The sequence below is a fragment of the Podarcis raffonei genome, chromosome 10 (genome assembly GCF_027172205.1).
Source record: "Podarcis raffonei isolate rPodRaf1 chromosome 10, rPodRaf1.pri, whole genome shotgun sequence".
In the NCBI taxonomy this organism is placed as follows: Eukaryota; Metazoa; Chordata; class Lepidosauria; order Squamata; family Lacertidae; genus Podarcis; species Podarcis raffonei.
Window position 1 is genome coordinate 30,869,380 of NC_070611.1, and position 12,708 is coordinate 30,882,087.

Sequence of the window (12,708 nt, forward strand, 5' to 3'; positions counted from 1 at the left end):
AGAAAATAGTTGACACCCTTCGCACTGTACAAAATACTGATTAATTAGATGATCTTTACCTAGTAAGCGTTGAGGAAATATCTCAGTGGGTAATGTCTTCCCTGCTTCATAGAGGATATGAGTAATCATTGACCAGTCGGATCCTAGGCAAGGCAGCCTAGAGAGTTTTATGCTGTTGGCAGTGCTGTTATACATACACAAAAACCAGCAGATTCAAGAGTGGGCAGAAGGAATGTCGTACTTACTCAGAATTAAAAGCAAATGTGTTTATTTTTCTATTTTAGGGGCCTGCAAGTACTACTCACACCCGTTCTTGCAAATATTCTTGAAGCGGATCAAGAGAAATGCTGGGGATTTGATCAGTTTTTTGCAGAGACGAGCGATATACTCCACCGAATAATTATTCATGTTTTCTCTCTGCAACAAATGACTGCACACAAAATTTATATTCACATCCATAATAAGTAAGTATTTCAGCATTTTCATATCTTTATTCTTACGTGACATTTTAAACTGATAGGATCAGGTTACCTCTGAATAGAACAGTTTTGCTTATTAACTCTGAATTCTTTCTCCTTTCACTCTGTCTTTATTACTGCATTAGGAGCCATTTTTAAAATGTATTTCTTCTTCTTCTTTTTAAACAGTGCTGCCATGTTTCATGATTTGGTCTACAAACAGACAAAAATAGCTTCAGTTAATCAAGAACTGATATATGAAGGCCGGCGTTTAGTCCTAGAGCCCAGCAGATTGGCACAATCTTTCCCCAGAACCACTGAAGAAAATCCCATAATCGTCGTGAGCAGGGAGCCTGTGAAAATCACAGGATTACTCTATGACGAAAGTATGATGGAGTCTCTTGTTTTTCTCTTCTCTTTTTTAATGGCCGACTTATTTGAACTGAATTGTTATTACTTGATTCTATTATTATTATTTTAAACACGTTACTTTGTTGGATCCTGTTTCGAACATCAGCCCTCTATGTGACCAAATAAGTTACTTTTTTAAAAACTGTGAGCAAGTAATTGGTTTGCTATTTTGGAAAATCATGTGAGGAAGGGTGGAATGGAAATTGTAAGAAATAAAGCAATCCTAATCATAATTTTTCTTTTATATTCTGAATTTGTTTGAGTACTATTTGCTTATTTTTTAAAAAATACTTCTGTTCTAGTTCTGCTTCCAAAGGTCCATCAACGTTATGACTTAGATACTGATGCAAGCATGGCAAAAGTGAGTATCTCTTCATAATTGTGTCATGGGACCATTTCCTAGAAGGGAAATACATGTATTAGTTCTGAACTTGGATATGGCAGAACACCCGAGAAGCCCCTGTTCTAGATGGAGTCTCCCCTTCAGCCCAAATATTCTACCCCAACTTTAATATACAGTATCCTGCCTACCAGGTAGTATCTTGAGTTCCTTGCTGCCTTTGTCCCAGCCCAATATCCCAAAATCTCTAAAGTGTATGTGCTCCTTTTGCACCTCACAGATGTCTAGGAAGTCCAGACTGTAAAACTAAAGTTTAGAAACCTCAAACTTTAATTCTGTCTTGGTGATAAGTGTGTTGCTCAGTATTCCCACCTGCTTCAATGTACAACCTTTTCATGATTTAGCTTCCTAAAAATATGCTTCTTTTACTCCTACAGTTTTTATCGCAGTCTGTTTGCTTGTGACAAACTGTAGTGTATACTGCTCACACCTTTCTTTGGTCTTCCAGGCGGTTACAGGGGTTGTTTGTTATGCCTGCAGAGTTGCCCATGCTTTACTGCTGTACCAGGAACTGATGCGGAAGGGAATCAGATGGTTAATGTGAGTGGCGCTGTGATTTGCTTGATGGGGCAGAGTGAATCATTTCTCTGGCACTTACTGACCCCGGGTATTCCAAGTGCCACTTACAAAGGTGGAAAGCCCCAGAGAGATCTCTGCCCAACAACTGCCATGCACACCCAGCTATAGACAAACCTAAGTTACCGTATTTTTCGCCCTATAGGACGCACTTTTTCCCCTCCAAAAATGAAGTGGAAATGTGTGTGCATCCTATGGGGCGAATGCAGGCTTTCGCTGAAGCTTGGAGAGCGAGAGGGGTCGGTGCGCACCGACCCCTCTCGCTTTCCAGGCTTCAGGAAGCTATCAGCAAGCCTGGGGAGCCCGCGGGAGTTCCCGCAGGACTCCCTAGGCTGCAAATAGCAGCCTGCCGCCCAGAGCGCGGGGCGCTCTGAAGCAGAGCGCCCCGCGCTTCGGGCAGATATCTGCAGCCTAGGGAGCCCTGTGGGAGTTCCCGCAAGGCTCCCTAGGCTGCGGATAGCAGCCTGCTGCCCGGAGTGCTGGGCACTCTGAAGCAGAGCGCCCCGCGCTTTGGGAAGATATCCTTTTCTCCTCTAAAAACTACGGTAGGTGAGTTTTTAAAAGCTCAGGCTTCCCCCGCGGCTGGGGGGGGGAATAATTTTTTTTCTTTATTTCCCCCGCCCCCCCCCCCCCAAATTAGGTGCATCCTATTGGCCAGTGCGTCCTATAGGGCGAAAAATACGGTATATTAGAATTACTGTAATTTTTGCTCCATAAAACGCACCTGACCATAAGACACACCTAGTTTTTAGAGGAGGGAAGGGGGAAAGCCCTGTGTTTGGGGGGATCAACTCACAGTTGTTCAGCTTCTTTTGCAAAGGGGAAAAGCCCCTTTTTTTGAGGATCATCTCAAAGTGGTTGAGCTTACTTTGCAATGGGAAAACATCCTGTTTTTATGGGGTTCAACTCACAGTTCTGCAGCTTCTTTAGGAAAGGAAAGGGAGCCGTTTCTACAGTTTCCAGACAGATAATCTAATCAGCCAGTCACGTGTCTCTGGGGAAACAAACAGCCTGCAGAATATTCAACAATGGAGGCCTGGGCAAGGAGGCAGGGCCAGAAAGGGAGCCAGCGATCGACCACACATTCGCTCCATAAGATGCACAGACATTTCCCCTTATTTTTTATGAGGAAAAAAGTGCGTCTTATGGAGCGAAAAATATGGTGTATTCTTTGGTGCTGCATAGGAGGTAGTTACAGTGTGACAGGCTTTCCTGTTCCTTGCAGTAAACTATTAACTTAAGTTTCTGTTAATCATCAAATTCCATCTACAAACACAATTCTTGTATGCAGGATTATGGCGTTCTAAGCTTGTTTACTCAGAAGAGGACTATCGCCCAATTAAAAGTGCTTAGAATTGTGGCCTTTGTTTACAGGCAGCTGCCATTTTGCATGGAGGTTCCGTTCCTGGCTCCCCTGCATACCAGCAGATCACACCCTGCCCCATTATGCCCCATTCTGTCTCCGTTCTGCCCTCTCCTGGGTCTAGAAGGACCTGCAGGTCGGCAATCGTGCCAAAAATGGTCACCACCTGTTCTTAGAATATAGTACCTTTTCAGGAAGAAGTTGATGTTCATTACTTATCACTTATTTCATTTATGAATCATTTCCCATGAGGCATACTGAAGTGATTTACAATATACAGTGGTACCTCGGTTTTCAAATGTAATCCATTCCAGAAGACCATTCAACTTTGGAAATGTTCAAAAACTGAGGCACAAAGGGCAGCCTGGAAATTCAAAAGAGAAAATTGAAAAAAACTCAGTGGAAGCCGTTTGACTTCCAAGGCGCGTTTGAAAACGGAAGCATTTACTTCCGAGTTTTCGGCGTTCGAAACGTACCACTGCAATAACATATAAAAACAGTTAAGACAACCAACAAGAAGTTGAACAATGCATATTTATTTTCCATGGGTTGGTGGGAGTGTGTCAATTTTTATAATAGAGCAGACGTTTTCGGTTGTATCATGCGGTTAGCATATCCGGTATTTTTCATATCTGTGCTGACACAGTTGGTCTTCATTCTAGCGAAATAATCAAAGAGGATTACAATGAAACGTTACACAAAAAGACAGAGGTGGTTATCAAGCTGGAATTTTGCAACAGAAACATAGAAAAAGCTGGGGAAATGTGAGTATATAAATGCTCTTTTTTAGAACGAATGCTACATGCTGGGCAGGTCTGCATTTCTCATGTCATTGGATAATATCCAGTCTTAGTCTTGTTGAACAATGATGGGCCTTTGCTACAGAATGCCTCCACCCTGCTCACTGGCTGATTTTGGACAGTCACTTAATCTAACCTACCTTCCAAGGTTGTTGTAGGGATACGGGGGGCGGGCAAAGCATGTATGCCAGCTTGAGCTCCTTGGAAGAAAGGTGGGGTATAAATATAAAACATAAATAAAATAATTTTTGTTACCCTAAAATGTAGGTTAACTACATATACTACTTTTAACTAGCCTTCAGCAAAACTGCTTTCAAGGTCTACAGAAATATCTCCATGCACATTTAGTGCTCAATTGTATACCCAGGTCTCCATATTTCAGGTGTTTGTGGATGTACTGTTCTGTTGGATCCAGAATAATTGTTTTTATTTTATTTTGGCATATCACCAAATAGGGTTTTTTATTTTTATTTTTAACAATTATTTGATCATTCTAAACAGATCTGTGGGCCATTGTACATAAGTTGACTTTGTGTATCTTGTTTTCTGGTGAACAGATATCAAAATATGTATCAAAACAACCTGGCACCATCAGAAGTGGATGAAATTTCAGACATACACTCCAAGCTGTTACGGGTAAGCATATTAACATTGCAGCATTATAGTACTTGAAATAAGGGTGTTTCTTGCAAATTCCTGGTATGTTTAGCATGTTTGTTGAGCATGTTCATTAGCTTATGTTATTTTCTTCATATGAATCTATTTGGTGTATGTTTTATTTCTTTCCAATTTGGATGTGGAGAGATGTGAACAGCCGTGGGAAAGTCGCTCAAATTTCTGGCTTTATATTTATGCATATGCATGTTTTGTGTGTCTGTGTGTGTGTGTGTGTGTGTAGAAGTGGCATACGGCAGAATTCTTGTGGGGAAAATAGCGAGCCATGCTTTTTTCACATGCATGGATGTTCGCATGAAGAAACACGTCCCCAAAATGTGATGCTGAAGCAGTTGCACAACAACATTGCAGGGAGATCAAACTAATACAGGTGTTGAGCATTAATGTGCTGGTGAAATATTCCAGAAAATTTTATCGCACACCCTAAAAGCAAAAATGAAAAGATCTCTTTCAGTGTAGATGACTTTCTATTTTTGTGTCAGTGGTGTTTTGTGTATATTTACAGTGACAGCAATGTAGGGATGTTGCCTGTAAGCACAGTTTCTTGGCAGCCAGTAGAAAGTCTCTCCTCCAATGCAAGGATGCTTCAAGTATGTTAAGGTGGACATCTGTAAATTCTAGGAAATGTGGCTTGGCTTGCTGCTATTATGAGGTGTTGCAGGTTTCTGGCCAATTTTCAGTCATTGAGACATTTTCAGCTATTCTAAAGTAACCAGGGTTTCTTTCTTTCTATATATACAGTCATACCTCGGGTTGCGATCGCTGTGGGTTGTGTGTTTTCGGGTTACAGGTGCGCCGAACCTGGAAGTACCAGAAGGGGTTACTTCCGGGTTTTGGTGCATGCGCAGAAGCTCCAAATCGCATCATGTGCATGTGCAGACGTGGCACTGCGGGTTGCGAATGCTGCAGGTTGCAAACATGCTTCCTGCACGGATCACATTCACAACCCGAGGTTCCACTTGGTGTGTGTGTGTGTGTGTGTGTGTGTGTGTGTGTGTATCTCTCTCTCTCTCTATATATATAATTTTTATTTATTTTCCATTTAATTATATACATTCACATCACCATTATCCACTTTACTGCCCTGGCTCTTTAGAGCCTATTGACTTCCTTCCCTCCTGCCTCATGGCTTTCAAAATTAACCTTTACATCATTGCATTTTGTACGTTTTCCAATTCTAATTGCACTCATTACAAAATGACTCTAAATTTAAATAAATAAAGGTAGAAAATTTCTCATTACAAGTCTTCAGACAACCCTGCTAGTGATGTTAATTGCTTGCAATCATCTTTCAAATATCATATAAATTTACTCCAGTCCTTTTGGAATACTTGATCATGCTGGTTCCGGATTTTTCCTGTCAGCTTTGCCAGTTCTGCAAAATCCATCATCTTCATCTGCTACTCTTATTTTCTTGGTACTTCTTCTTGTTTCCATTTTTGGGCTAAAAGAATTCTTGCCGCAGTTGTTGCATACATAAACAATCTTTTATCTTATATTTATAAAAGATAAAAAGGTTTCTTTCTATATATGTTCCAAAACTCAGCTTTCAGCAAATTTTTGCTGGGTAAAGCTGAATTTCTTGCATTCGTTCAGCTTTCAAGTTCACGGGGAACAATAGAGAGCAGTCTTCAGGATATCAAAAGCAAACTCTGTCCGAATGGCCTGCTGTCTGATGGCTGGACCAACCAGGAAGGCACGCACCCGAAAGACAGAAAGTGAGTGGCATTTCCACGTAAAGTTCTTACTGTGCTTCGTTTTCAAGTTCATGCATACTGGCATGTGTTAAATGATTTATATCTTTACTTTTTCTCTCCTAGCCCAGAAAGGTTGCAAGTCCTACTGAGTTCCATTACAGAAATTTATTATCAGTTCAAAAAAGACAAAGCAGAACGCCGTAAGTAATTTCAGTTTATATTTAGTTGAGTTAAGTTATGAGGTACTGCAGATTTGCCTCTTTACCACCTGAGGTGTATATTTTTTAAGACCCATCCTATTTTTTGTGACTGTAAGTTGTGATTGTAAACTGTTTTTAATGTTGCGTTTATTTTAAATTGTCATACTTTAGGCTTAGGGTGAAGGGTGGGTAATAAATTAAAATGATAGTAATAATAAGGTAAAGGTAAAGGGACCCCTGATCATTAGGTCCAGTCGTGACCGACTCTGGGGTTGCAGTGCTCATCTCGCTTTACTGGCCGAGGGAGCCGATGTACAGCTTCCGGGTCATGTGGCCAGCATGACTAAGCCACTTCTGGCAAACCAGAGCAGCGCACGGAAACACCGTTTACCTTTCCGCCGGAGCAGTACCTATTTACCTACTTGCACTTTGACATGCTTTCGAACTGCTAGGTTGGCAGGAGCAGAGACTGAGCAACGGGAGCTCACCCCGTCACGGGGATTCGAACCGCCGACCTTCTGATCGGCAAGTCCTAGGCTCTGTGGATTAACCCACAGCGCCACCCACGTCCCTGATAGTAATAATAAATAAGAGTAATAACCAGTGCTTTTTTCCTGGGGGGCTGCAGGGGTACGCATACCCCTAAACATTTCGTGAATCTTAAGTTTGGCCTGATTGAGGGGCAGTATTTCAATATGGGTAGGAAAATGAGAGTACCCTTAAACATTTTTTTTTTTTAGAAAAAAGCCCTGGTAATAATAATGTTCCAAGTTAAAATGATCATGGCTAAGTATACATGTACAGTCGTACCTTGGAAGTCGAACGGAATCTGTCCCGGAAGTCTGTTTGACTTCCAAAATGTTCAGAAACAAAAGCACTGATTCTCATTGGCTGCAGGAAGCTCCTGCAGCCAATCGGAAGCCGCGAGAGCCTCGTCAGACATTCGGGTTCCAAAGAATGTTCGCAAACCGGAACACTCACTTCCGGGTTTGTGGCATTTGGGATCCAAGGTACGACTGTATTTTACTTGATGGGGGGTCATTGATTATAAAATCAATTTGTAGAGAAAGCAATTCTGATCTGCCATTGTGCTGCCCAGAGGTTCATTTGTTCCCGTGCAGGTCCTCCCTGGTTCTCACTGGGTCTCCTTCCCTCCCCGCCACTGACGATTGGCTTGAAATAATCATTCTTCTGTAGGCAGTAGGATTCATTGGGGTCCTTGTGTCCACACACAGACAGCTTCTCCAGTTTGCCCATGTGCCCTAGAACTCAAAAAGCTTCACGACTCCCTGAGCATTGCTTTTACTATCCGATTTCATTTTATTCATTTATTTTCTTTAGGACTTCCATATAACGAGGAACAAATCCACAAATTTGACAAGTAAGTCTCTTTTTAAAATTCTATAAATATTTTGGGTGAGGTCCAGCATCCCACCAGTGGACACAAAATGGCAAAATAAAAAAACAATGTGTGATTTTCTATATGTGGGATTCCTCTACTATAATAATTATTATTATTATTTATTTATTTATACTCCGCCCATCTGGCTGGGTTTCCTCAGCCACTTTGGGCGGCTCCCAAGAGAATATTAAAAACACAATAAAACACCAAACATTGAAAATTTCCCTACACAGGACTGCCTTCAAATGTCTTCTAAAAGTCAGATAGTTGTTTATTTCCTTGAAATCTGATGGGAGGCGTTCCACAGGGCGGGCACCACTACCGAGAAGGCCCTCTGCCTGGTTCCCTGTAACCTCACTTCTTGCAGTGTGGGAACCACCAGAAGGCCCTCGGAGCCGGACCTCAGTGTCTGGCAGAACAATGGGGTGGAGACACTCCTTCAGGTACACTGGACCAAGGCCATTTAGGGCTTTAAAGGTCAGCACCAACATTTTGAATTGTGTGCTCTACTGTGTACTCTTTCTACAACGTTCTCCCTCTTTGGAGTGCAGAGATACTGTTTTTAAGGTCCAGGATTGTGAGGAATGGAATATTTGGGAGCAATATGACAGTATGGTTCTTATTTCTGTGCTGCAGGCAGAAGCTTTTTCTACATGCTACAAAAGCCATGACCTTGTTCAAGGAAGAATGCGTCACCAAGTACGAAGTTTTCTTTGACAAGGCAGAGGACTGGATGAGGCAAGATTCTTCATTTTGTGTATCATTGGACTCTCTCTACAAGAGCAGGTCATAGTGACACAAAAACATGATTTTAAAACTGGTTTTCCTTTTCAGGAAGATGCTTCTTTTAAGAAAACAGTTAATGAATCTCAGAAAACTCTGCTTCGATATTGAGGAAGAAGTGTCGAAATATCAGGACTATGTAAATGACGTAAGTGTTCTCCTTAATTACAGTCATACCTTGGTTTTCAAACAGTTTAGTTCTCGAACGTTTTGGCTCCCAAACGCCGCAAACCCGGAAGTGACTTCCTGTTTACGAACTGTTTTTGGAAGCCAAACGTCCGAAGGGGCTTCCGGGGCTTCCGATTGGCTGCAAGAGCTTCCTGCAACCAATCAGAAGCTGCACTTTGGTTTCCAAATGTTTTGGAAGTTGAATAGACTTCCGGAATGGATTCCGTTTGACTTCCAAGATAAGACGGTATCAGTATTTTAAAGAGGGATAGTCAAAAGAGGAATAAGTGCTTTGCAGAAATTCGTAATAACCTGCACAGATTTTCCCCTTAAATTTCATTGCATACACAAGGTCTCCCAACATTGCTCCATTAACACTGTAATCCTATGCAAGCTTATTCAGAATTAGCCCTATGGAGTACAGTGGAGCTTGCTCCCGGGTAAGTGTGCATAGGATTGCAATATAAAATTACTAGAGCTCAGTGGTTGTCTTACTGTGAGAAATGTATTAAGGAAGAGAACAATTATCATAAACATTTCAATTTAGAAAAGATTGACTCCATTCCAGATGTACCAAGCAATTTCTGCTGCCAGCTTTGATCATCTGTGGACAGGGGGAAGATAGCTTGGAGTTCATTGAAATTAGGCTCTAGTTCAGTGGTTCTCAACCTGTGGGTCCCCAGATGTTGTTGGACTACAACTCCCATCATCCCTGAGCTCTGGCCTTGCTAGCTAGGGGTGATGGGAGTTGTAATTCAACAACATGTGGGGACCCACAGGTTGAGAAAGGCTGCTCTAGGGCCACAGGCCTCCCATCCCTAACATATAAGATCTCTTTCCAAAAAACCATTGTCCCTCCCCCCCTTTTTATTAAGTCCACCAGTGGAGCATTGAAAAGCTGGACAGGATTTATTTGCCGCAGAATCCAGGACAATTCACTCTCTTTGATAACCAGAATACCCAAAACTTCCCAATTCTTTAGATCTTTAAAAAAGCTTCAAGAACAAGAGGAAAATTAACATTGTATAGGTAATCCTTATATGTTATTTTTGTGCCTAAATACCTTCCCAGTTTAGATAGCCAGCTAATAGAACTCCTTTTTAGTGCAGTCTTCACAGTTCCATAAATCCTGTTTTGTTAACATTAGACTTACTGTACATCTGGAAAACTTACTAAATAGAGTTATGCAACTACAGACTTCAGGAATTGACTAATGAGGGTTCCGCAGTGCTGTCAGGGTAGCACTGTTAGTCAAGGTGGGGTGAAGGGGGAGGCGCAGTTGGTCTTCTTAAGTCTCTTGGGAGCAAGAGCTCATGCTCTTTTCAACTCTTGGGTACCAAATGTCATCCCTTGAATCCAGTGAGTATTTATTAGAAATATGTCTCCTGTTTTTTTCTTATTAAGATGGGCTTTGTGTATTTTATTACAGTTACAAGAAAATTTGCCCCATAAGATGTTTGCGGCTTCCGGTGGGATCAAACATACAATTAACCCGGTTTATCCAAGTTCAAACACTTTGGTAGAAATGACTCTTGGGTAAGAATTTCTCACCTGGGTGAATGCAATGCTTTTTAACCTGCTTTTCACAGAACTACTTAAAAATGCCAAGCTTTTGTTAAGATTGTTATTTTTTTATTATTTGAACCCCACCCATATGACTGGATTGCCCCAGCCACTCTGGGCATAGTCACATTTGAATGTTGACATCAAGCTTTATTAGTTGTTTTTTTCACCCAGGGGTGGCTAATCTGTGCCCTTCCAGATGTTGTAGTCCAACTCCCATCATCCCTGACCATTGCACTGTTGGCTATTTGCAGTTTAGTTGTGCTGCAGAAAGCTTGCTGGGGAGACCACACATTACAAGGAACTCAAAAATAACTTTAACAAGGTTTTAATAACAAAAACAAAAACTCCTTTTACATTAAATATATCAACAAGCATGACCCAACCACCAGCCCATACCCCGGGGTACTGAGAGAGCTAGGTGCTGCTCTTTATATATTATACCCAATTGCTGACACAGCTTAATTAACCCAACTTAGCAGCACCTGCTATACTGTTTCACAGCTGTAAAACTGGGTCTCGTTATTTGCTCTGGCCCTTAAAGACATACACATCTTGTGGAACAATAATGAACCTTCACATTTAAAGAGACCATTCAATATGCACATGCTGGCTGAGGCTGAAGGTACTAGTGGTCAAGCAACATCTGGAGGACCAAGATGGCATGGTTCTAGAAACAGTATTGCCATGCAACATTTGTGTTTCTTATTCTTGTATCAGCTGTTCTTATGGTGCTGCCATCACTAGTCCTATTTGGTGTGTTTTTTAAAATCCTTCATGGAGTAAGAATCGCATAAAGTAGGGACAAGGGCAGTTGTTTCCTTCCTCTCCCTCTTCTCCAAACATCTGCCATGGAAAGCCTTTCCTACTCATGTAGGCAGTGTTGGAAAACGCCCGGGGGCCGCCTGCAAGCCCACGGAACTCCAAGCATCCTCTGATGTGTGCATCACTGGAAAAGGCATCTCCCTTCTTCTCCAGGGTGCTCCAGCAACATATATCAGCTTGATATATGCACACAAATCTTCTGGCATAACACAGTAATAAGAGTGAGACATCGTAGATCTGATCTACTATTTATTTACACACTATATACAGACTACAGCATAATGGTATCTGTTCTCTCCAGTTCCGAGAGAACGACAAAAATGAAAGTACATTACAAAGTACGTACAGCGGAAGAGAGATAAGGCTGTCTTCCGTTCCCACAGTCTTCTCAGACAGGCGTGTGATTCACACCAGTCACATCTGTAGCATCAGTTGCATGAAATACTAACAGTTGGCAGGGTGGATTTGATTTAAATCATTTTTTAACAGAAAGACCCATTCTTGCTGGTATGGTATTAATATTTACAACCAGATGAAGGTTTTATTTTTGTAATAATAAATTTCCAGAGTAGTTTTTACAGTTATATCAAAAATTACTGATTTGGTTATACAATTAGAAATACATATAGACAGATAATTATGGAATTATTGTGGGGTTTAATAAGTTAACTGTTTATATTTGGACAACTTTTCTGCTGTACTTTATTGGAAGGAGAAAAATAATCATTTCCTTAATAACAATAGCATTATAGCATATATATCCATGTTTGTTAACTGATGTGGTTAAACAATTAAAAAAAACTTAGACTAAGTTTTAGCACACATTAAAAACTTAAAACAAATCCTTATTTCCTGATGACTAGCCTTTGGACTATAATGTAACTTCAATAGAAAACTATCTTTAGAAAGATTTTCCCTCCAAAAGCATTTTATTTTAAAAATCCAATTTAAATTAAAAAATTTTTTTAAAAAACTTTAAAAATCATTTATTTTTATCCTCCCTGCATGTAGGCTCCTCATGTGATTTAGAACCCTGAAAGAGCCTAGTATTTAGTGAGCCTAGCTGAAAGTTGCTCTTTAAATAGTCGTCCTCTTTAAATAGTAATTATACACAGTTTGGGTGTCTTTTAGAAAAATCTGTTTCACTTCCAGATTAAAGAAATAGCCAGTAGTTTTATAAAGATTTTTAACTGAGAATTAAGCATGTTACGGTGCATTCCTTTTCTTTCTTTCTTTTAAACTTTCAGTATGAAGAAACTGAAAGAAGAAATGGAAGGTGTTGTTAAAGAATTAGCCGAGAATAATCACCTTTTGGAAAGGTAAGTTGGCGTTTTAAGGAACTTTGTTTGGCAGCAAGCATATTCGGTGAACACGTAGCTGTGCATCT

At 40.8% G+C, this 12,708-nt stretch overlaps 1 protein-coding gene across 1 annotated transcript in view; it reads left to right on the top strand.

Annotated features, from left to right (window-relative positions):
- Window positions 1-12,708, top strand: part of TBK1 (TANK binding kinase 1) — a 31,409-nt gene that overhangs the window by 15,341 nt on the left and 3,360 nt on the right. The window contains exons 8-20 of the mRNA XM_053405553.1: window positions 285-464; window positions 648-844; window positions 1,172-1,230; window positions 1,718-1,809; window positions 3,871-3,972; window positions 4,566-4,644; window positions 6,280-6,401; window positions 6,504-6,580; window positions 7,922-7,961; window positions 8,619-8,720; window positions 8,817-8,913; window positions 10,363-10,469; window positions 12,569-12,640. Of these exons, the coding sequence (XP_053261528.1) occupies window positions 285-464; window positions 648-844; window positions 1,172-1,230; window positions 1,718-1,809; window positions 3,871-3,972; window positions 4,566-4,644; window positions 6,280-6,401; window positions 6,504-6,580; window positions 7,922-7,961; window positions 8,619-8,720; window positions 8,817-8,913; window positions 10,363-10,469; window positions 12,569-12,640 (1,326 nt within the window). The remainder of the gene's footprint in view (window positions 1-284; window positions 465-647; window positions 845-1,171; window positions 1,231-1,717; window positions 1,810-3,870; window positions 3,973-4,565; window positions 4,645-6,279; window positions 6,402-6,503; window positions 6,581-7,921; window positions 7,962-8,618; window positions 8,721-8,816; window positions 8,914-10,362; window positions 10,470-12,568; window positions 12,641-12,708) is intronic.